Here is a 21410-nt window from a genome sequence, read left to right as displayed (position 1 = left end):
CGCAGCCATCTGGTATCTTGTACTGTTTTATTCCGTGCCCTGTTTATTGTCTTTGCTGCACCCAGGACCCCAGCCCCCGTCCCCTTGCCCGCCCTGCCTCCCCCAGCCACAGAAAACAGCAGGACACAGCTGGCTAAGCTGCGACTGGGGTGGCTTTATTGCCCAGGGCAGGGCCACCTCTGGGCTGGAGATGGGAGCACGCCTGCGGGCAGAGCGGCCGTGCCAGGCGGGATGGGACCGGGCAGGGAGGAGGCCGCCGGGCATGGGCAGGGAGGCCTGCCTTCACACGGGCTCCATCTGCAGCTCCTCCATCTCCACAGCCTCGACCTGGTGGAAGGCGGCGTGGGAGCCGATGACCACCAGGGTGGCCCCTGCAAGCCGAAAGTGGGGTGTGTGTGTGGGGGGGGAATTCAGAGTCACATTTCCTGCCTCCGAGCCCGGCCCCCAGCCCGCCCGCACCCGATACTCACCCAGGACCCAGAAGACTGCCGAGCCAGCCCCTGCCAGCCAGAAGAACGGGAAGGAGACGCCCCCGGCCAGGGCGTACTGATGGGCGGGGCTCACCTCTCGGCCTGGGGACAGATGGCACCGCGCAGCCGTTCCCATCGGACCCTCCGTGCCCTCGGCCAGGGTGACCCCTGCCGCCCCGCTCCCCCGAAGCATCGGCGTCTAACGGCTGTCCCCATCCTGCCTCCCCATGCCCTCTGCCTTCCAGAACACAGCACGCATTCCTCAGCTCCAACTCTGAGGTCAGTCTTGTCTCCTCTAGGACGGCGCCCCCTCCCCGTATTCCCTAGGTTGGCTGAAGTTTTGATCCTCCGGCCTCCGCTCACTCTTGAGTGCTGTGCCATAGGGGTGAACCACCACTTTCAGTTTTAGGTGCTACTGGGGGTTGAACTGATTTTAGGTGATCGATTTTAGGTGACTAGAGGGATGGCTCAGGGGTCAAAGGCCCTTGTTTGCAAAGCCTCACAGCCTGGGTTCAATTTCCCAGTGCCCACATACAGCCAGACGTACAATGTGGCACACGCAGGAGTTTGTTAGCAGTGGTAGGAAGCCCTGGTGCACACATTCTCTCCCCCTCTCTCTCTCCTTGCAAATTAAACAAACAAAAAATTATAGCCAGGTGTGGTGGCGCATGCCTTTAATGCCAGCACTTGAAAGGCAGAGGTAGGAGGATCGCTGAGAGTTCGAGGCCACCCTGAGACTACATAGCTAATTGCAGGTCAGCCTGGACCAGAGTGAGATCCCACCTCAAAAATAAAATAAAATACAAGCTGGGCACGGTGGTGCACGCCTTTAATCCCAGCACTAGGGAGGCAGAGGTAGGAGGACCACTGTGAGTTCAAGGCCACCCTGAGACTACAGAGTGAATTCCAGGTCAGCCTGAGTTAGAGTGAGACCCTACCTTGAAAAACAAAATTAAAAAAAAAAAAACCCAAAACAAGAAAAACATATAGTGTCTCCTATAAAGCCATTGTCTAAAGCCTACGGGTCTTGTACCCCAGCTAATTTCTGTCACGTAGAAAACACACACACACACACACAGAGTTTGTCATAAGTCTACCCAACTTCCTCTTTCCTCAACAAGTCTGGGATTTCCCCTCCGTGGGAAATCTGCTAACCTTTCTTCAGCTTGGCACCAGTCTGAGGCCACAGGAGCCATAAACCCCTGTTTCTCCATCTGAGCGCCCCAAGTTCTTCCTGGTACCACCCCGGGGAGCAGTAAAGGGGGAGGGGGGAAACAGATCGAGAATGGCATAAGGTCGCCACCTGGTGTCCAGTACAGGTACCTGCAGCTGATGTTTTCCGTCGAAGGTAGGGAGGAGTGGGAGGGGCGGGGTCATTTCACAGGGGACAGGGATGCCACGGGTCTGGGGAGGGGGGTTCTCTTGTTCATTTTGGGGAGCTGAGACTGGGTGGAAGCATCCGGTGGGTCCAAATTTTAGGGGCCCAGTTTAATTGCTATATGTGGGATGACCTGGATTTCAAGGAACTTGAGTTTGGAAACTAAAGTTTGCATCCCCTCTGACCGGGGATTTGAGGACCCTGGGAATCCATCTCACCAAAAAGCACAAGCTTGGACTGCAAAGTGCGAAGGTAGAGAATGTAACAGGCGCCAAAGAAGACAGCCAGGGCCACAAGCAGCATGGGGGACGTCACCCTGGAGGAGGAATATGGGACGACAAGGATCAGGTCGGTGTCCAGGGCTGGGCCAGTTGAGCCAAAGCCCTTTTATCTTTAATGTGAGAGAAGGAAAGAGGCTGAGAGAGAGAGAATGGGCACGCCAGAGCTTCCAGCTACTGCAAATGAACTCCAGATGCGTGCGCCACCTTGTGCACCTGGCTAATGTGAGTCCCAGGCAAGCCCCTTAACCCTTACACTTTCTCTCCAGCCCTTTATCATTACTATTATTATTTACTTTCAAGCAGAGAGAGCGAGAAAGAGAATGAATGGGCACACCACAGCCTCAGGCCTCCATACATGAACTCCAGACACATGTGCCGCTTTGTGTGTCTGGGTTTACGTGGGTCCCCTGGGGAACCAAACCCAAGTCGTTAGGCTTTGCAGGCAAGCGCCTTAACCGAAGAGCTATCTCTTCAGACCTTGGGATCACTTTTGATCAAGGTACAACCTGGCCAGGTGGAGGGAGAAGCACGGACTCAGCTCTGGTGGGGCAGGGCCTGTGCGCTGGAGGGGCGAGGCCTGCCAATGGGACGCTGGGAGGGGCGATGGGAGGGATGCCTGGAGGGGCGATGGGAGGGATGCCTGGAGGGATGCTGGGAGGGACGATGGGAGGGATGCCTAGAGGGGCGATGGGAGAGATGCCTGGAGGGATGATGGGAGGGGCGATGGGAGGGATGCCTAGAGGGATGCTGGGAGGGGCGATGGGAGGGATGCCTGGAGGGATGCTGGGAGGGACGATGGGAGGGATGCCTGGAGGGGCGATGGGAGGGATGCCTGGAGGGATGATGGGAGAGGCGATGGGAGGGATGCCTGGAGGAATGCTGGGAGGGGCGATGGGAGGGATGCCTGGAGGGATGATGGGAGGGGCGATGGGAGGGATGCCTGGAGGGATGATGGGAGGGGTGATGGGAGGGATGCCTGGAGGAATGCTGGGAGGGGCGATGGGAGGGATGCCTGGAGGGATGATGGGAGGGGCGATGGGAGGGATGCCTGGAGGGATGATGGGAGGGGCGATGGGAGGGATGCCTGGAGGGATGCTGGGAGGGGCGATGGGAGGGATGCCTGGAGGGATGATGGGAGGGGTGATGGGAGGGGCGATGGGAGGGATGCCTGGAGGGATGATGGGAGGAGTACTGGGAGGGATGCCGAAAGGATGCCCGGAGGGGTGATGGGAGGGATGCTGGGAGGGGTGCTGGTGCGGAGTCGGGGAGACACTCACACGCAGTAGAGGATGAGGCCCAGGAACACGAACACATAGTTGCTCTGGTAGTACTCCACGTTGCGGACCAGGCGCTGGCACAGCTCGCCCAGGTTGCGGGGTCTCGAGAAGCGCTGCTGGTCCACGAAGGTGCCCCAGGGCCGGATGGTGGCGCGGCGCCGCTCCAGCCACTCCCGGCCGGCGCCGGACGGAATCAGCTTGGGCAGCAGGGTCCTGGAGGGCGGGATGAGGACCCTTGACCCGTGGGGGAAACCACACCAGGGTGGGGGGCCGGGTGGGTGGGGATGGGCGAGGTCCCGGAAGTGGAGACGGGGGGGGGCGTCAGACTCCCTCAACCCGGGCCCCCGGGGGAACTACAGTCCTCTTGCTCACGTGGCACTCAGCCCTTCCGCCTCGGCATCCTTCTGCTGGTCCTTCAGGGTCGCCATGTCTGGGTCTTCTGTGGGTTGAACCGCTGCAGCCAGCCTCCCAGGAAACCCGCTCAGCGGACCAGACGTGGCGCCGCTCCCAGTCGCAGGGAGGATGCGCCCGAGGCATTGTGGGAGTTGTAGTTCTCCCGGGCATCCGGCTTGGTGGGAAGGAAGGTGCGGGCGCTGCCTCTGCGAATTCTGGGAGTTGTAGTTTCAGGAGCCGGGTGTGCAGTACAGCTGGGTGGGCTGTCAGGATGTGATGGGAGGAGTTGGTGCTCTTCTCTACAGAGTATAGCATAGCAACACCACCACCAATGAATGGCTCAGTGGTTAAAGGCGCTTGCTTGCAAAGCCTGATGGCACAGGTTCGACTCCCCAGTGCCTTTGTAAGCCAGATGTGCAAAGTGGCACATGTGTTTGAAGTCGCTCTATCTTTTTCTCTCTGTCGTTCAGATAAATAAACATATTGAAAATAAATAAAAGAGGGCTAGAGGAATGGCTTAGCGGTTAAGGTGTTGTTTGCCTGCAAAGCCAAAGGGATCCCTGTTTGATTCTCCAGGGCCCAGTTCAGCCAGCTGCGCTGCAAACCAACTCCAGATGCATGTGCCTCTTTGCGCATCTAGCTTTATGTTGATCACTGGGGAATCAAATCCAGATCATTAGGCTTTGCAGACAAGCGCCTTAACTGTTGAGCCATCTCTCCAGCTCTTAAACTCATTTTTTGTTTTGTTTTGGTTTTTTTGAGGTAGGGTCTCCCTCAGGCTGACCTGGAATTCACTATATAGTCTCAGGATGGCCTCGAATTCACAGCGATCCTCCAACCTCTGCCTCCCATGTGCTGGGATTAAAGGCGTGCACCACCACACCTGGCTTCTCAAACTCAATTTTAATAAAATACCTGAGCCGGGGTATCCCAAACCTTTAATCCCAGCACTTGGGAGGCTGAGGTAGGAGGATCACTGCGAGTTCGAGGCCACCCTGAAACTACACAGTGACTTCCAGGTCAGCCTGGGCGAGAGTGAGACCCTACCATGAACACCCCCCCCGCCAAAAAAAAAAAAGGACTGGACAGATGGCTTAGCATTTAAGATGCTTGCCTGCAAAACCTAGGGACCCATGTTAGACTCCCCAGGCCCCACATAAGCCAGATGCACACAGGTGATCCAAGTGCAGGGTCGCGAGTGCCCACTAGGTGGCGCAAGCGTTTGGAGTTTGATTAAAGTGGCTGAGGTCCTGGCACACCAATTCTCTTTCTCTCTCTCCAAAATACTTAAATAATTAAAACACCTGAGACTATCAGGAACATACACTGAAACTACCATAGGTGTCATGGGAGGAGATCAAACTACGGGGGGGGGGGAGTGGTGTCCAGAGGCAAGGATGTTGCAGAAAAGTGAACCCCAAGTGGGAAAGTGGGAGGAACTTTGGATAAGGGGACTTTTCAGAACTGGGGCCTGGGCACCAAGACAATTAGAGAAGAAACCCATTGCCATAGTGGAAGAGGACCTTAATGAGGAAATATTGTGAGGGATGGGGGTGATGGCTCCCTGAAAGAGGGGACCTGTGTCAGATGAGCCATTTTTTTTGTGTGTTTTAAACATTCTTTATAAAATTGTTTATTTATTTAAGCGAGATAAAGAGACAGATAGAAAGGGAGGGAATGGTCGCTCCAGGGCTTCCAGCCACTGCAAATGAATTCCAAACACATGTGCCACCTTGTGATTCTGGTTTATGAGGATACTAGGCTTCACAGGTAAGTGCCTTAACTCCAGATTTGGTTTTATTTATTTATTTGTTTAATTTGTGTGTGTATGTGTGTGTTAGGATCTTGCTCCAGCACAGGCTGACCTGGAATTTACTATGTAGTCAGAGTGGCCTGGAACTCACAGTGTTCCTCCTACCTCTGCCTCTGGAGTTCTGAGATTAAAGGCGTGTGCCAACATGTCTGGCTCAAATGAGCCTTGAGTCAGGGGATGAGTGGAGATGTGTGGTCCCCGGGGAGATTGTGGGCGATAGGTCCTGGCTCTGAGCTTCATCTGACCTGAGGTCACCTTCCTGCCATTGGGATTCCTAGAGCAGAGGAAGCCAGAAGGAACGCAGGTGACCTGAGGTCTGGTCGTTGAGCCCAACTGTGTGACTTCAAGGATGTCCTTCCCCTCTCTGAGCTTTGATGGGCTCGTCTCTTCACAGATGCTCTGGCTCTGCCCTGGATGAAGGAAGTAGTGTCTGTGGACGAGAGGTCCAGGCCTATATAGTGCCCCCCAGGTTGTTTCCTGGGCGCACCAGGACTTCTAGCAGGCATGGCCCCTGCCCCCCCCCAACTGCCCCCTTGCTCAGTTCTGGAGTCTCTCTGTTGGCCATTTTCTTTTTCTTTCTTTTTTAAAAAATATTTTAATTTATTTATTGGACAGAGAAAGAGCGAGAGCAAGAGAGAGAGAGAGAGAATGGGTGCGCCACGGCCTCCAGCCACCTTGTACATCTGGTTAATGTGGGGGGAGGGTCCTGGAGAATTGAACCTGGGCCCTTTGGCTTTGCAGGCAAACATCTTAACTACTAAGCCATCCCTTCAGCCCTCCCTCCCCTCTTTTTTTTTTCTTTTTGGTTTTTCGAGTTGAGGTCTCATTCTAACCCAGGTGAGACCTGGAATTCACTTTGTAGTCTCAAGGTGGCCTCAAACTCATGACAGCCCTCCTATTTCTGCCTCCTAAATGCTGGGATTAAAGGCGTGTGCCACCATGCCCAGCTACTTATTTATTTATTTCCTTTTTCTTTTATGAAATACTCATTTATTTGAGAGAGAGAGAGAGATAGAGATAGATAATGGGCACCAGGCCTTTAGCCACCGCAAACAAGCTCCAGACGCGTGCGCCCCCTTTTGCGTCTGGCTTACATGGGTCCTGGGGAATCGAACCTGGATCCTTTGGCTTCGCGGGCAAACGCCTTAACCGCTAAGCCATTGCACCAGCCCCTATTTTCTTTTACCTGAGATAGGCTCTCATACATCCCAGGCTGTCTTCAGGCTTGCTTTGTGCCTGATGGTGACCTTGAATTCATAATACTCCTTCCGCCTCCTGAGTAAGTGCCGGGATAACAGGAACACACTACCATGAGATAGGTCCTCACTGTGTAGCCCAAGCTGGCCTCAAACAGCTCCCTGGCCCTACCTCCAGAATACTGAGATTTCAGGCATGTGCCACTGTCTTGTGAGTGGGCATTTGCACACACTGGCACACTCATATGGGCTCACAGTGTCCTGGCCACTAAGAATTTGAAATAAGAGGCGTGTAGGCAAGGTCCTTCTTGCCTCCCACTGGACTAGGTAGCTTTTTTTTTTTTTTGAGGTAGGGTCTCATTGTAGCCCAGGCTGACCTGGAATTCACTGTGTAGTCTCAGGTTGGCCCTGAGCTCACGTCAACCCTCCTACCTCTGCCTCTTGAGTGCTGGGATTAAAGGCGTGCGCCACCACGCCCGGCTCATGGGCTGGGTAGCTTGAAGGAAAGAGGCTTGGCTGTACGACCAGCATGGTGGACATTGAAAGGACCAAGAAGGGACTGGAGGGATGGCTAAGCGGTTAAGGTGCTTGCTTGCAAAGCCAAAGTACCCAGGCTCCATTCCCCGGGATCCATGTTAGCCAGATGCACAAGGGGGCGCATGCGTCTGGAGTTTATTTGCAGCATCTGGAAGCCCTGGTATGCCCATTTTGTCTCTCTCTGCCTCTTTCTCTGAATTTCTCTCTCACTTTCTCAAATAGATAAGTAAATAAAAATATTAAAAAAAAAACAAAAATGTGTCAAGCATGGTGGCACACGCCTTTAATCCCAGCAGTTGGGAGGCAGAGGTAGGAGGATTGCTGTGAGCTCGAGGCCAGCCTGAGACTACATAGTGAATTCCAGGTCAGCCTGAGCTACAGTAAGACCCTACCTTGAAAAAAAAAAAAAAAGAAGCCACAGGGTTCTCATGTTGGCCTGGTAGAGAAGGGCCCCCAACCTCTTTTCGGGAGGTGAAGAGAATTTAACAGCAATTAGCATGGTGTGCTCATTCACATTCTCTCTCTCTCTGTTGGCAAATAAATAAAAACATTTAAAAAAATAATAGCTGGGTGTGGTGGCACAAACCTTTAATCCAGCAATCTTGGGAGGCAGAGGTAGGAGGATCTCTGAAAGTTCAAGGCCACACTGAGACTAAATAGTGAATTCCAGGTCAGCCTGAGCTAGAGCAAGACCCTACCTCGAGAAAAAAAATAAAGATGGAGATGGCCATGTGGTGTCAGGAATGTGGACACACTCGAGACTTAAAAAATTTGTTGGATATTAAACACCACAAATGCTTTGGATAGCTTCTGTTAAACAGCCTAAGTGCCTGGTTGGGGTCATGAATGACTAATCCCAGCGTTCACAAGACTGAGGCAGGAGGATCACCAGGAGCGTTTGAGGCCTGCCTGGGCCACGTGGAAAGATCTTGCTTCCAAAAAGCCAAGCATGAAGTTGGGCGTGGCGGCGCACGCCTTTAATCCCAGCACTCGGAGGCAGAGGTAGGGGGATTGCTACGAATTCAAGGCCAGTTTGTGCTAGAGTGAGACCCTACCTCCAAAGATTTTTTAAAAAAAGCAAAGTACGGGTTTGTGGAGACGGCTCAGTTGTCAGAGCCTGCTGCAGCCAGGTGCGGGGGAGGGGGTCTCTGGAAGACACGTGACGTCTCTGCACACAGACACTTGTGCACACACATTTGCCCCCCCACACACACGTGCACGCCACACAAAGAAAACACCCCAATAATACTAACAAATAAATATAGGGTTGGGGAGGTTGCTTAGTGATTCACCGTGCTTGTATGTAGAGCCTGGCCTGGGGTGGGTCCCCAGCACCCATGTGGGGCCAATGAAAGTGGTGGTATGTGGAGTTTGTTTGCATCTGTCTTAGTGGGAGACCCTGACTTGCCACCCTCCACACATGCAAATCAATAAGAATATTTTAAAAAATAAATGAGGGCTGGGTAGATGGCTTAGTGGTTAAGGTGCTTGCCTGTGAAGCCCAAGGACACAAGGTTCCATTCCCTAATACCCACGTAAGCCAGATGCACAAGGTAGCACTCATGTCTGGAGTTCGTTTATAGTTACTAGAGGACCAGGGGCATCCATGCTCTCTCTATCTCTTTATCTGCCCCTTTTCCTCTCTCCCAAGCAAATAAAAAGTTATTAAAACATAAGAAAACATGACTGAGGGTTCCTATTTCCAGCTTCAATCTAGAAACAATTCAAATGGACAAAAGAAATTGTGTCACAGCCACACAATGGATACAGAAATGGACAGGAATGGGTCACTGGTGCACATGCCAGTGTGGAGACACATATAACATGGAGTCACACATGTAAAATGATGTGCTGTGATTTACATGGTCTGGTGAGGTAGTCTAGTGGTAGAGCACTTGTCCAGAGTCCACAGTGAGGGGCTGGGGGCGTGGCTCAGAGGTAGAGCACTTGTCTAGAACCCACAGTGAGGGGCTGGGGGCGTGGCTCAGAGGTAGAGCACTTGTCTAGAATCCACAGTGAGGGGCTGGGGGCGTGGCTCAGAGGTAGAGCACTTGTCTAGAACCCACAGTGAGGGGCTGGGGGCGTGGCTCAGAGGTAGAGCACTTGTCTAGAATCCACAGTGAGGGGCTGGGGGCGTGGCTCAGAGGTAGAGCACTTGTCTAGAGTCCACAGTGAGGGGCTGGGGGCGTGGCTCAGAGGTAGAGCACTTGTCTAGAACCCACAGTGAGGGGCTGGGGGCGTGGCTCAGAGGTAGAGCACTTGTCTAGATCCACAGTGAGGGGCTGGGGGCGTGGCTCAGAGGTAGAGCACTTGTCTAGATCCACAGTGAGGGGCTGGGGGCGTGGCTCAGAGGTAGAGCTCTTAGCATATGCAAGGCTCTGGGTTTCAATCTCATCAAGACAAAACTACATAAATATATATAAAGTAATTAGAAAAAAGCAGGGAAATCTTAGGGCAACAGATTGTGACCAGCAGTTGCTTTGGGAGGGACAGGAATTGGGTAGTTCCTGGGTAGTTGGGAATGCTTTACACATTGGCCTGGGTGATGCCTGTACAGAGATATTTAGTATTTAATTATATATCAAAATAGGCCAGGCGTGTTGGTGCACACCTTTAATCCTAGCATTTGGGAGGCAGAGGGTAGGATGATTGCCATGACTTTGAAGCCAGCCTGAGACTACATAGTGAATTCCAGGTCAGCCTGTGCTAGAATGAGACCCTACATAAAAAAAAAAAAAAGGAAAGAAAAAAGAAAAGAAAAAGAAAAAGAGAAAGGAAAAGAAAAAGAAAGAAAAGAAAAACTACAACAACCAAAGCCGGGCGTGGTGGCGCACACCTTTAATCCCAGCACTCAGGAGGCAGAGGTAGGAGGATCGCCATGAGTTCGAGGCCACCCTGAGTTACTAGTCAGCCTGAGCTACAGTGAGACCTTACCTCGGAAAAAAAAAAGAATAAACTAGGACATGCAAATTCTAGCAGGGGCATCAGTGAGATGCTGTCACCCCCCCCCCCCCATGACCTCCCAGAGTCCCAGGTCAGGACAGAGGACTCTCCAGGCCATCCCATGCCCCAGTCTCTTCCCCGCCCTGCTTCCATCCCGTGATCCCACTGCTTGGCACATTCTGAGGGTATGAGGCGCAGACTCCCGTGACCACTCTGAGATTCCGACACTAGCTGGCTAAGCGGGGCTCCGGCAGCGTGCCCTTGACGTGGGGATGCCACCCGCGCACGGCCTGAGCCACAAGCAGGACACAGACGCCACGACACACGGCTTTTCTCTCCCCACTGATATATTTGATAACTGCAGAGAACCGGAAATGGTGTCAGCTTGGGGGGAGTGGGGCCGAGGGGGCCGGGTGTGGAGAGTAAAAAATAAAGAGCCCAGGGAAGGGGTCGGGGGCAGCAAGGACGCAGGGGGTCGAGGGACACAGGAGAGAGACTGGGGACAGAGGCAGGGGCTGTGGCGGGAGAGAAGGCAGCCAGAGGGAGGGGAGAGGGGAGGGACGCGAGGTAACCGAGGTGTGGGGGCTGAGGTGGGGCCACCTGGGGAGAGAGGGCCCCTCCCCCCAGAATACAAAATGGGGGGACCCGTGGGGGCTGTCCTGGGCTGGTGGGGCAGGGAAGACTCTGCGATGTGGCCGGCTGAGGTCAGTAGTAGGTTTCCTTCTCCACCCAACCTGAGGGGGACAAAAGAAGAGAGAGAGGAATGAGAGAGGAGACAGGGCATATAGAGACCAGAAAGCCAGGCGTGGTGGCAAGGCTCTAATCACAGCATTCTGGAGGCAGACGTAGGAGGACCGTGAGATAAAGGCTAGCCTAGGCTACATCTTAAGACTCCCCAGGGAAATAGCTCAGCAGTTAAGGACACTTGCTTCCAAAGCCTGCTGGGCCCAGGGTTCAGTTCCCCCAGGACCCACATAGAGCCACATGCACAAAGTGGCTCATGCATCTGGAGTGCGTTTGCGGTAGCTGGAGGCTCAGGTGCAGGCCTATCCTCTCCCTTTCCCCCACTCTCTCCCCCGCTCACAAAAATGACACACACATACACGTATGTATGTATGTATGTATATTTTAAAATTGGGCTGGAGAGATGGCTTAGCTGCTAAGGTACTTGCCAGCAAAGCCAGAGGACCCAGGTTTGATTCCCCAGGACCCATGTAAAGCCACGTGCACAAGGTAGTGCATGTGTCTAGAGCTCGTTTGCAGTGGCCTGTAGGTCCTAGTGCATCCATTCTCTCTCTCTCTTAAATTATATGTATGTGTGTATATGTATATATATGTATGTAGGTATATGGTTTGTTTTTTTCGAGGTAGGGTCTCACTCTAGCTCAGGATGACCTGGAATTCACTATGTCATCTTAGGGTGACCTCGAACTCACAGAAATCCTCCTACCTCTGCCTCCCGAGTGCTGGGATTAAAGGTGTGCGCCACCATGCCCGGCAAATTTTTTTTTTTTTTTTTTTTTTTGGTTTTTCGAGGTAGGGTCTCACTCTGGTCCAGGGTGACCTGGAATTAACTCTGTCATCTCAGGGTGGCCTTGAACTCATGGCAATCCTCCTACCTCTGCCTCCCGAGTGCTGGGATTAAAGGTGTGCGCCACCATGCCCGGCAAATTTTTTTTTTTTAAAGGCCCTGTCTTAAGAAAAATCTAACACACACACACACACACACAAACCCACTCCCAAAACTCAGACATACTTGGAAAAAGGAGTCAGGAGGGGGCTAGGGGAGAAAGGAAGAAAGGGAAGGGAGAGACATCCAGCAGGGGATGGGACGGGGGAAGACACAGGGACACGGGGCAAACTGATACTGGTCGCGCAATCCACTGTATTTCCCCCCTTCCCAACGCCTCCCAGCACCCCTGGGCTCCCCACGGGCCAGCCCCTCACCCCCGGGGTTCCTGCGCAGGATGAGTTTGCGGATTTCATCATAGACGAAGATGAGGAAACTGTAGGGAAATGCACAAAACCACCAGCTGGGCCTGCACAGGGGAGAAGGGAAATGAGTGAGAGAGAGGTACAAGGGGACCGGAGGCCCGGGGTTCCTTGGTGTCCCAGACAAGGGCCCTGTGCCCTGGCTAGGGCCTGATGCCTGCAGAGTGCCCGTCTCCCGGTGACAATCGCCCGTGGTGGTGGCATGACATGGCATCACATGAGATGGCAGTGGGGGAACAGAGTGAGGACACCCACTGTGGGTGGCGATTCAGAGCTGAGGCGCCAGGGCCGCGGGTGGGCCCGCGAGGGAGTCCTCACGGGGGTGGTTCCTCAGAGGAGCTGGGGCTGCTTACTTGAGGGGGTACATGCGCAGCGCCACGTCCATGCCCGGGCAGTAAGACAGGAAGGCAGCGAGGGCCGTCTCCTCGAACAAGCCGAAGATCAGAATCTTGTTCCTAGAGGCGCAGGCGAGGCAACGTAAGGCCGAGGGCATCTCTGCGGGCTGGGGTGCCCACTCTGACGTTAGCCCACAGAGACGGGGCATGAACACAGACACCCGCGACATTCAGAAGGGCAGATAGAGAGCAAGACACCGGGTGACGGCAGACAGTCACTCATTCTCTCTCTCTCTCTCTCACACACACACGCAGTGTGACAGAGGACGAGGATACAATGAAAGACAGTTTCTGAGATCGTCACAAAGTTGTGAGGGGATGGCGTTACAGAGAGGAGGCCAGCTCTGGATGTGCCCCAAGCCTGTAACGCCGGCATGCTGGAGGCTGAGGCAGGAGGATCACCCCAAGATTGAGTGAGCTATACAGTGAGACCCAAAGAAAAAGCAAAGAGACAGGAGGGAAAGACAGAAAGAAAGGAGGGTTGAGGAGATGTCCCACTGATCAAAGACATTTGCTCGCAAAGCCTGCCGGCTCGGGTTCAATTCCCCGACGCTCATGTCAAGCTGGATGCAGAGTGGAGCGTGCATCGGGTGTTTGTTCGCAGTAGCAAGAGACCCTAGTGCGCCCAAACACACACACAGAAAGAGGAAGGAAGGAAGAGAGGGAGGGAGGGAGGGAGTCAGAAAAAGGAGAGAGATCACACACACACACACACACACAAAGTGGTAACACAAACACATGCAGACCTCGGGCGACCCCCACCTCCATTCCACATGGAGAAAGACTCAGCGAGTTCCGAGCCCAAAACCAAAGCCCAGAGTGTGGGAAGAAAAGACAGACAGACAGACAGACAGAGACAGGGTGATTCGGCCGGCCCTTACTTCATGCCCTGCTGGAAGACAGAGTTCCTTCGGGTCTTGCAGATGATCAGATCGGCCCATTGGACGACAACTATGCTCACGAAGAAGGCCGTGTGGCACGTGAACTCCACCACCTTCCTCTGCTCGTACGTCTGCAGGAGTGACGGCGTGCACGGGGGTCACCCTGTGACGGCAGCCCCCTGCCTCCAGCACGGTGTGCCCAGGGCCTCAGATGTGTCTTTTCTCATGACGGGGGGGTGGGGTGGCGGGGGAGGGTGTCGGTCTTAGTAATTTCCCAGGGCCAGACAAAAAGGTCTGGACAGGGCAGCCAGAGAGTTCTGGGAGACCCCTGCTCCTTTATCAACGTCTCGGGGTCCACGCAAGACCCGAGACTCAGCTCCGGGGTGTTTGGGAGGTTCAGCCCCACTCACCCACTGCTGCCCATAGCTGTCCTCCAGGTCATTGACGGTGCGGTCATCCCAATTCAGCCGGATGCCAACGAGGTTGCCAGGCAAGAAGCCATTTTCTGCCAGGATCACAAAGTAGGAGAAGAAACCGCCGAGGGCCTGGATCATTCCTAAGGGAGGAGGGCAAGCAGAGGGGAGGCTTAGGTAGGAGCTGGTGGTGGGCCCACAGCTTTAGCAAGGCCCCTCGAGACCCTCACGGTGGTCCATGGGCCACCCTCAGTCTCTGTGGCATCTGGAAATACTGGTGTTGAGTCCCTGATAGTACCCACTGCTCAGGGACCCCAGGGCAGGGCTCTCTTAATGGATGACCCAAAGGCCACCTAAATATGACAGAGTCCTAGAGTAGCTAACTAGGCCTAACCTACAATCCCAGCCACCCAAGACTGAGGTAGGAGGATTAAAGTTCAAGGCTTGCCTGGGCTACAAAGTTCAAAGCTAGCTTGGGTGACTTAGTGAGACTCTGTCTCAAAAGAGAAAGTAGCCAGGGGGCTGGAGAGACGGCTAGGCGGTTAAGGCGCTTCTCTGCAAAGCCTAAGAACACATGTTCGAATCTCCAGGTCCCATGTAATCCAGATGCACGGTGACACAAAGAGTGCAATGTCACACACATGCCACATGGGGGCGCACCCATCACATTCTTTCAACAGCAGCTGAGAGGCCCTGGCATGTCCATTCTCTCTCTCAAAAATAAAATAGTATAAATTTTAGTAGCCAGGAATGGTGGTGGACAACTTTAATCCCAGCACTCAGGAGGCAGAGACAGGAGGACTGCTGTGAGTTCAAGGCCAGCCTGGAACTACAGAGTGAGTTTCAAGTTTCAGGTCAGCTTGGGCTAGAGTGAGACCTTAACTTGAAAAAACAAAACAAAACAAAAAAATAGGAAGAAAAATCCAGGTGTGGTGGTGCGCGCCTTTAATCCCAGCATTTAGGAGGCAGGGGTAGGAGAATTGTGAATTCGAGGCTACCCTGGCACCACATAGTGAATTCCAGGTCAGCTTGGACTAGAGAGAAACCCTAACTCAAAAGACTGAAAAAAAAAAGTAAGGAAAAAAGAAAAGCATTGGAGAGATGGCTTAGCAGTTAGGAGGCTTGTCTGCAAAGCCTAAGGACCCAGGTTGGATATCCCAGTATCCACGTAAGCCAGATGCACAAGGTGGCGCATGCATCTGGAGTTCGTTTACAGTGGCTGGAAGCAAGTTCCAGCCAGCTGAAGATACACAGTGAGACCCTTTCTGAAAAACAAAGCAAGCCAGGTATGGTGGCACACGCCTTTAATCCCAGCACTCGGGAGGCAGAGGTAGGAGGATCACCATGAGTTCGAGGCCACCCTGAGATTACATAGTGAACTCCAGTTCAGCCTGGGCTAGAGTAAAACCCTACCTTAAAAAAAAAAAAAAAAAGAGGAAAAAAAAAATCCCAGAGGACCCTGGGCTTGAGTTGTTCAGGTCCCATGAAGCCTTTGCTTGCTGGGGCACTCGTAGGGACAGCTGGTTATCAAAGCTAGCTTGGGTGACTTAGTGAGACTCTGTCTCAAAAAAGAATGTAGCCAGGGGGCTGGAGAGACGGCTTAGTGGTGAAGGCGCTTCTCTGCATAGCCTAAGAACACATGTTCGAATCTCCAGGTCCCGTGTAATCCAGATGCACGGTGACACAAGAGTGCAATGTCACACACACGCCACAAGGGGGCGCTCTGCCCGTTCGGTCCCGTAAGCAGAGGGTTCGAAGTTGCAGGCCTCACCGATCTGTCCATAGGCCATACTGATGAGCCTCTCGTTGACCAGCTTGTCTGTGCGCGGGTTCCTGGGCTGCCTCTTCATGATGTCGCTCTCAGCGGCCTCATAGGCCAGCGAGATGGCGGGGACCTGGGTGGAAGAGGCGGGGTGAAGCAGGCAGTGTGTGGAGCGGGTGACCCCGACCTCCCAGCTCTGGGGTGTGTGTGTGTGTGTGTGTGTGGCATCTGGCCTCACCATGTCTGTGCCCAGGTCAATGCAGAGGATGGTGATGGTGCCCAGGGGCAGCGGGATGTTGGCCATGATGAAGAGCAGGAACGGCGTGATCTCAGGGATGTTGCTGGTCAGGGTGTAGGCGATGGATTTCTTCAGGTTGTCGAAGATCAGGCGGCCTGCGGGGGTGGGGGCATGGGACAGGCTCAGAGGTCAGCCTCAGCTGGAGCCCCATTTCCTAGCCTACCTGCTTAGTGCCTGTGCCGCTGGGGCTCGAACCCCGGCAAGCGATTCTGCCAACTGAGCTACAGCCCCAGCCCACGATCTTTTGTTTTTTTAATTAGTTTTTAATTTATTTTTTGGGGAGCTGGAGAGATGGCTTAGCAGTTAAGGTGCCTGCCTGTGAAGCCTAAGGACCCATGTTCCACTCTCCAGATCCCATATAAGCCAGACACACAAAGGTGGGGCAAGCACAAGCTCGCACATGCCCACTAGGTGGCGCAAGCACCTGGAGTTCGATTGTGGTGGCAGAAGCCCTGGCGTGCCAATTCTCTCTCTCAAAACAAAAGTAACGGGCTGGAGAGATGGCTTAGCGGTTGAGCGCTTGCCTGTGAAGCCTAAAGACCCTGGTTCGAGGCTCCATTCCCCAGGACCCACGTTAGCCAGATGCACAAGGGGCGCATGCATCTGGAGTTCATTTGCAGTGGCTGGAGGCCCTGGCGCGCCCATTTTCTCTCTCTGTCTGCCTCTTTCTCTGCCACTCTCAAATAAAAATAAAAAAAACCAAAAAATTAAAAAAAATAAAAATTAAAATTAAAACTTAAAAAATTATTTATTTACTTGAGGGGGAAGGAGGGAAGGAGAGGGAGAGAAATAGGTAGAGAGAGAATGGGTGCACCACAGCATCCAGCCACTGCAAACAAAACACCAGATGCATGTACTACCTTGTGCATCTGGCTTACGTGGGTCCTGGGGAACTGAACCTGGGTCCTTTGGCTTTGCAGGCAAGTGCCTTAACCACTAAGCCATCTCTCCAGCCCTCCGTGATCATTTGGAGTAGGAACAGTGCATTTTTTTCCCCATGGCGCATTAGACCAAACCTAGTCTTTCACACACTTGGCAGTCTGAACTACATCCCTAGCCCATGATTGTGGCGATATTTGCTTTTTTTTTTTAAGACAGTGCCTTACTCCATAGCTCAGTCTGGCCTCAAAGCAATCCATCTGCTTCAGCCTCCCAAGGGTAGGGATTATAGTCACATTTCCAATGAGGCGGACTCACAGGAATAGAAGACATTAAAGTGGGCTGGAGAGATGGCTTAGCAGTTAAGGCGCTTGCCTGTGAAGCCTAAGGACCCAGGTTCAATTCTCCATGTAAGCCAGATGCACAAGGCGATGCATGTACACAAGGTCACACATGTGTACAAGGTGGTACATGAGTCTGGAGTTCGACTGCACTGGCTAGAGGCCCTAGTACGCTAATTCTCTCTCTCTCTCTCTCTCTAATAAAAAATCTAAAGAAAGTGGGGCTGGAGAACTGTCTTAGTAGTTAAGGTGCTTACCTGCATAGCCAAAGGACCCAGGTTTGATTCCCTAGGACCCATGTAAAGCCAGATGCACATGGTGTCACATGTGTCTGGAGTTCATTTGCAGTGGTTAGAGGCCTTTGTGCACCCATTCTCTTTCCCTCCCCTTAATAAATGAAAATAAATACAATTAAATAATTTAAAAGGCACGCGCCTTTAATCCCAGCACTCTGGAGGCAGAGGTAGGAGGATCGCCGTGAGTTCGAGGCCACCCTGAGACTTTACATAGTGAATTCCAGGTCAGCCAGAGCTAGAGCGAGACCCTACCTCGAAAAATAAGTAAAATAAGTTTTATAAAAAGAAATGTGGATCGGAGGCATCTGGGTGCATCTGCAGGCGGAGTCCTCTCCTTCGCCACCAGCCCCAGCCCCACACCGGACTCCCTCATCAGATTCTGGATGATTTCCCTATCTTTCAGGGTAAGTACCGCAGCTCATTGTCCACTTTGGTCCCTGCCAACTTCGGGATGCTCTCTTGACGTCCAGCCTAACCCAGGGTCCCACCAGCCCCCCACAATCCTCTGCTTCCTGGTGGTTGCACTTAAAGGACTTTATTTTTTGAGGCAAGTCTCACAGACAGGCCTTTTTTTTTTTTAATGAGAGAGGGAGAATTGGTGCGCCAGGGCCTCCAGCCACTGTAGTTGAACTCCAGACATGCACGCCACCTTGTGGGCATGTGCGACCTTGAGCATGAGTCACTTTGTGCGTCTGGCTTATGTGGGACCTGGAGAATCAAACATGGGTCCTTGGCCTTCGTGGGCAAGTGCTTTAACCGCTAAGCATCTCTTCACCCCTTAAAGGACTTTCAAAAGCTTCCATCCGTCCCCCGCCCCCAAACTGGGTCTGTGCAGGGTGATGCTGAAAGCAATCAGTTCTTCCCATCCAGTGGTTCCCCACCCTGCACCCCAACATACTGCTCCCCACACCCGGCCAGCTCACCTTCCTCCACACCAGTGACAATGGACGCAAAGTTGTCATCCAGCAGAATCATATCAGCTGCCTGCTTGGAGACATCAGAGCCAGCAATGCCCATGGCCACCCCAATGTCCGCTTTCTTCAGAGCAGGGGAGTCATTTACACCGTCACCAGTCACAGCCACAATTGCTCCCTGGGGAGAGACACGGTGAAGATGAAACCAGGGGTCCAGGCCCAGCCCTCCTCCCTCAGACCTGGGGTCCAGGCCCCGCCCCCTTCCTGAGGCCCACCTGTCTCTGGCAGCCCTCCACAATGATGAGCTTCTGCTGCGGGGAGGTGCGGGCGAAGACGATCTCGGTGTGATTCTGCAGGACCTCGTCAATTTGCTCAGAGGTGAAGTCCTTGAGATCGGTGCCATGGATCACACAGGCCTTGGCATCACTGGCGAGAGCAGAAAGAGTCGTGGTCAGCCGGGCATGGTGGCGCACGCCTTTAATCCCAGTACTGGGAGGCAGAGGTAGGAGGATCACCGTGAGTTCGAGGCCAGCCTGAGACTACATAGTGAATTCCAGGTTAGCCTGAGCTAGAGGGAGACTCTACTTGGAAAAGAAACAAAACAAACAAGCAAAAGGAAATAAAGAGTAGCGGTTGAGGTCAAGGTGAGAATGGGGGCAGCCTGACGGGCAGATGTAGACCAGACCTTTGACAAGATAGGCAGAGGCCGGGGCTGAGAGAGGAAGGAAGACAGGAGTTTGCGGACAGCCCAAGGACTAAGGGGCCTACCAATGCGGAAGAGGTGGCGGAAAGAATGTAAGAGCCAAAGGAAGGGTAGGACTCCTTACAACGTGCTCCTCCAGACACAAAATGGCCTGGATATCCATGACCTCACAGTGCCTGACACTACCTACACAAGACCATCGTAAGAGGAGGAAAAGATCATGACATCAAAATAAAAGAGAGACTGATTGAGAGGGGGAGGGGATATGATGGAGAGTGGAGTTTCATAGGGGAAAGCGGGGGAGAGGGAGAGAATTACCATGGGATATTGTTTACAATTATGGAAGTTGTTAATAAAAAGAAAAAAGAGGGCTGGAGAGATGGCTTAGCAGTTAAGCGCTTGCCTGTGAAGCCTAAGGACCCCGGTTTGAGGCGCAATTCTCCAGGTCCCACGTTAGCCCGAAGCACAAGGGGGCGCACGCGTCTGGAGTTTGTTTTCTCCAGTGGCTGGAGGCCTTGGCGCGCCCATTCTCTCTATCTGCCTCTTTTTCTTTCTGTCTGTTGCTCTCAAATAAATAATAAAATAAAAATAAACAAAAAATTAAAAAAGAGGGGGAGAGGGTATTATGGGATTTAAAAAAAATTTGTTCATTTTTGTTTATTTATTTGAGTGTGACACACAGAGAGAGAGAGAGAGAGAGAGAGAGAGAGAGGGAGAGAATGGGCGCGCCAGGGCCTCCAGCCACTGCAAACAAACTCCAGATGTGTGTGCCCCCTTGTGCATCTGGCCAACGTGGGTCCTGGGGAATGGAGCCTCAAATTGGGGTCCTTAGGCTTCACAGGCAAGCGCTTAACCACTAAGCCATCTCTCCAGCCCGTGGTGTTTTCACTTACTTATTTCAAATATTTTTATTGGGCTGGAGAGATGGCATATCCCTTAAGACACTTGCCTGCAAAGCTTAAGGACCCAGGTTCAAATCCACTCAATACCCACATGAGCCAGATGCATAAGGTGGCACATCTGTCTGGAGTTTGTTTATAGTGGCTAGAGGCCCAGGCACATCCACTCTCTCTATATATCCACCTCTCTCTCTCTCAAATAAATAAATATTAAAATGTTTTTGTTTGCTGGGCATGGTGGCGCATGTCTTTAATCTCAGCACTTTGTAGGCTGAAGTAGGAGGATTGCTGTGAGTTCATGGCCAGCCTGGGACCACAGAGTGAATTCTAGGTCAGCCTGGGTAAGAGTGAGACCCTATCTCAAAAACATGATTTTATTTACTTATTTGAGAATGAGAGAGAACAGGCATGCTGGGGCCTTCTGTTGCTGTTAATGAACTCCAGATGCATGCACCATTTTGTGTGTCTCAGGAATCAAACCCAGGCCATTAGGCTTTGTAAACAAGTGTTTAACCACTGAGCCATCTCTTCATTCCTGCCCTTGGTGTTTTTAGACAGGGTCTTGTTCTGTAGCCTCGGCTAGCCTGGAATTCATGATCCTCCTGCCTCAGACTTCCAAGTGCTATGATTACAGGTGTGTACCAATATGCCCATATTTATTTCACATTTTTGGGGGTGTGTGGCTCAAAGTAGGGTCTCACTCTAGCCTAGGCTGATCTGAGGATCACTATGTAGTTTCAGGCTGGCCTTAAACTCACCGTGATCTTCCTACCTCTGCCTCCCAAATGCTGGGATTAAAGGCAGGCGCCGCCAAGCCCAGCAGACTAATTTTTTAAAAATTTTTCATTTTTTGGTTTTTCAAGTTAGGGTCTCACTCTAGCCCAGGCTGACCTGGAATTCACTATGCAGTCTCAGGGCGGCCTGGAACTCATTGTCATCTTCCTACCTCAGCCTCCTGAGTGGCAGATTTAAAGGTGTGCGCTACAACACCAGGATACTTATTTATTTATTTGAGAGCGAGAGAGAAAGAGCGGGGGGGGGGGAGGGGAATGGGCGCGCCAGGGCCTCCAGCCACTGCAAATGAACTCCAGACGCGTGCGCCCCCTTGTGCATCTGGCTAACGTGGGTCCTGGAGAATCGAGCCTTGAACCGGGGTTCTTAGGCTTCACAGGCAAGCGCTTAACCGCTAAGCCATCTCTCCAGCCCCAGGCTGCTTTTTATCGCTATTGTTAGTGGCAGTGCTGAGAATCAAGCCCAGGGTCTTCCGCATGCCAGGTGAGTGCCCTATCACTGAACTACACCCCCAACTCAGTAGCCATTTTAATAAAGAGGTCACTGGCAGTTAACTG

General features: G+C 52.8%; 3 protein-coding genes across 3 annotated transcripts in view; all 3 read right to left on the bottom strand.

The window, feature by feature from the left end:
* Window positions 1-134: 134 nt before the first annotated feature.
* On the bottom strand, window positions 135-3937 carry Rabac1 (Rab acceptor 1). The gene is made up of 5 exons (XM_004673056.2): window positions 3779-3937; window positions 3407-3619; window positions 2067-2164; window positions 471-572; window positions 135-371 (listed from the first exon to the last, which is right to left on the bottom strand). Exons 1-5 carry the CDS (start codon window positions 3832-3834, stop codon window positions 283-285), a joined length of 558 nt encoding a protein of 185 aa, XP_004673113.1. The 5' UTR covers window positions 3835-3937; the 3' UTR covers window positions 135-282.
* A 6680-nt stretch (window positions 3938-10617) lies between these two features.
* Window positions 10618-18923, bottom strand: Atp1a3 (ATPase Na+/K+ transporting subunit alpha 3; the record flags this gene model as incomplete). Its single annotated transcript, XM_045134182.1, has 9 exons — window positions 10618-11022; window positions 12236-12327; window positions 12634-12735; window positions 13557-13687; window positions 13967-14112; window positions 15741-15864; window positions 15970-16124; window positions 18469-18637; window positions 18735-18923. Coding segments are annotated over 9 exons (1137 nt in total), but the record flags the coding sequence as incomplete, so codon positions are not given.
* A 291-nt stretch (window positions 18924-19214) lies between these two features.
* Grik5 (glutamate ionotropic receptor kainate type subunit 5) overlaps window positions 19215-21410 on the bottom strand; it is a 114329-nt gene continuing 112133 nt past the window's right edge. Inside the window, exon 20 of the mRNA XM_045134181.1 lies at window positions 19215-19223. Within this exon, the coding sequence (XP_044990116.1) occupies window positions 19215-19223 (9 nt within the window). The remainder of the gene's footprint in view (window positions 19224-21410) is intronic.

The sequence above is a fragment of the Jaculus jaculus genome, chromosome 14, assembly GCF_020740685.1.
Source record: "Jaculus jaculus isolate mJacJac1 chromosome 14, mJacJac1.mat.Y.cur, whole genome shotgun sequence".
NCBI lineage: Eukaryota > Metazoa > Chordata > Mammalia > Rodentia > Dipodidae > Jaculus > Jaculus jaculus.
The sequence above is the reverse complement of the archived record's forward strand: the minus strand, read 5'-3'. Positions and strand labels throughout refer to the sequence as shown.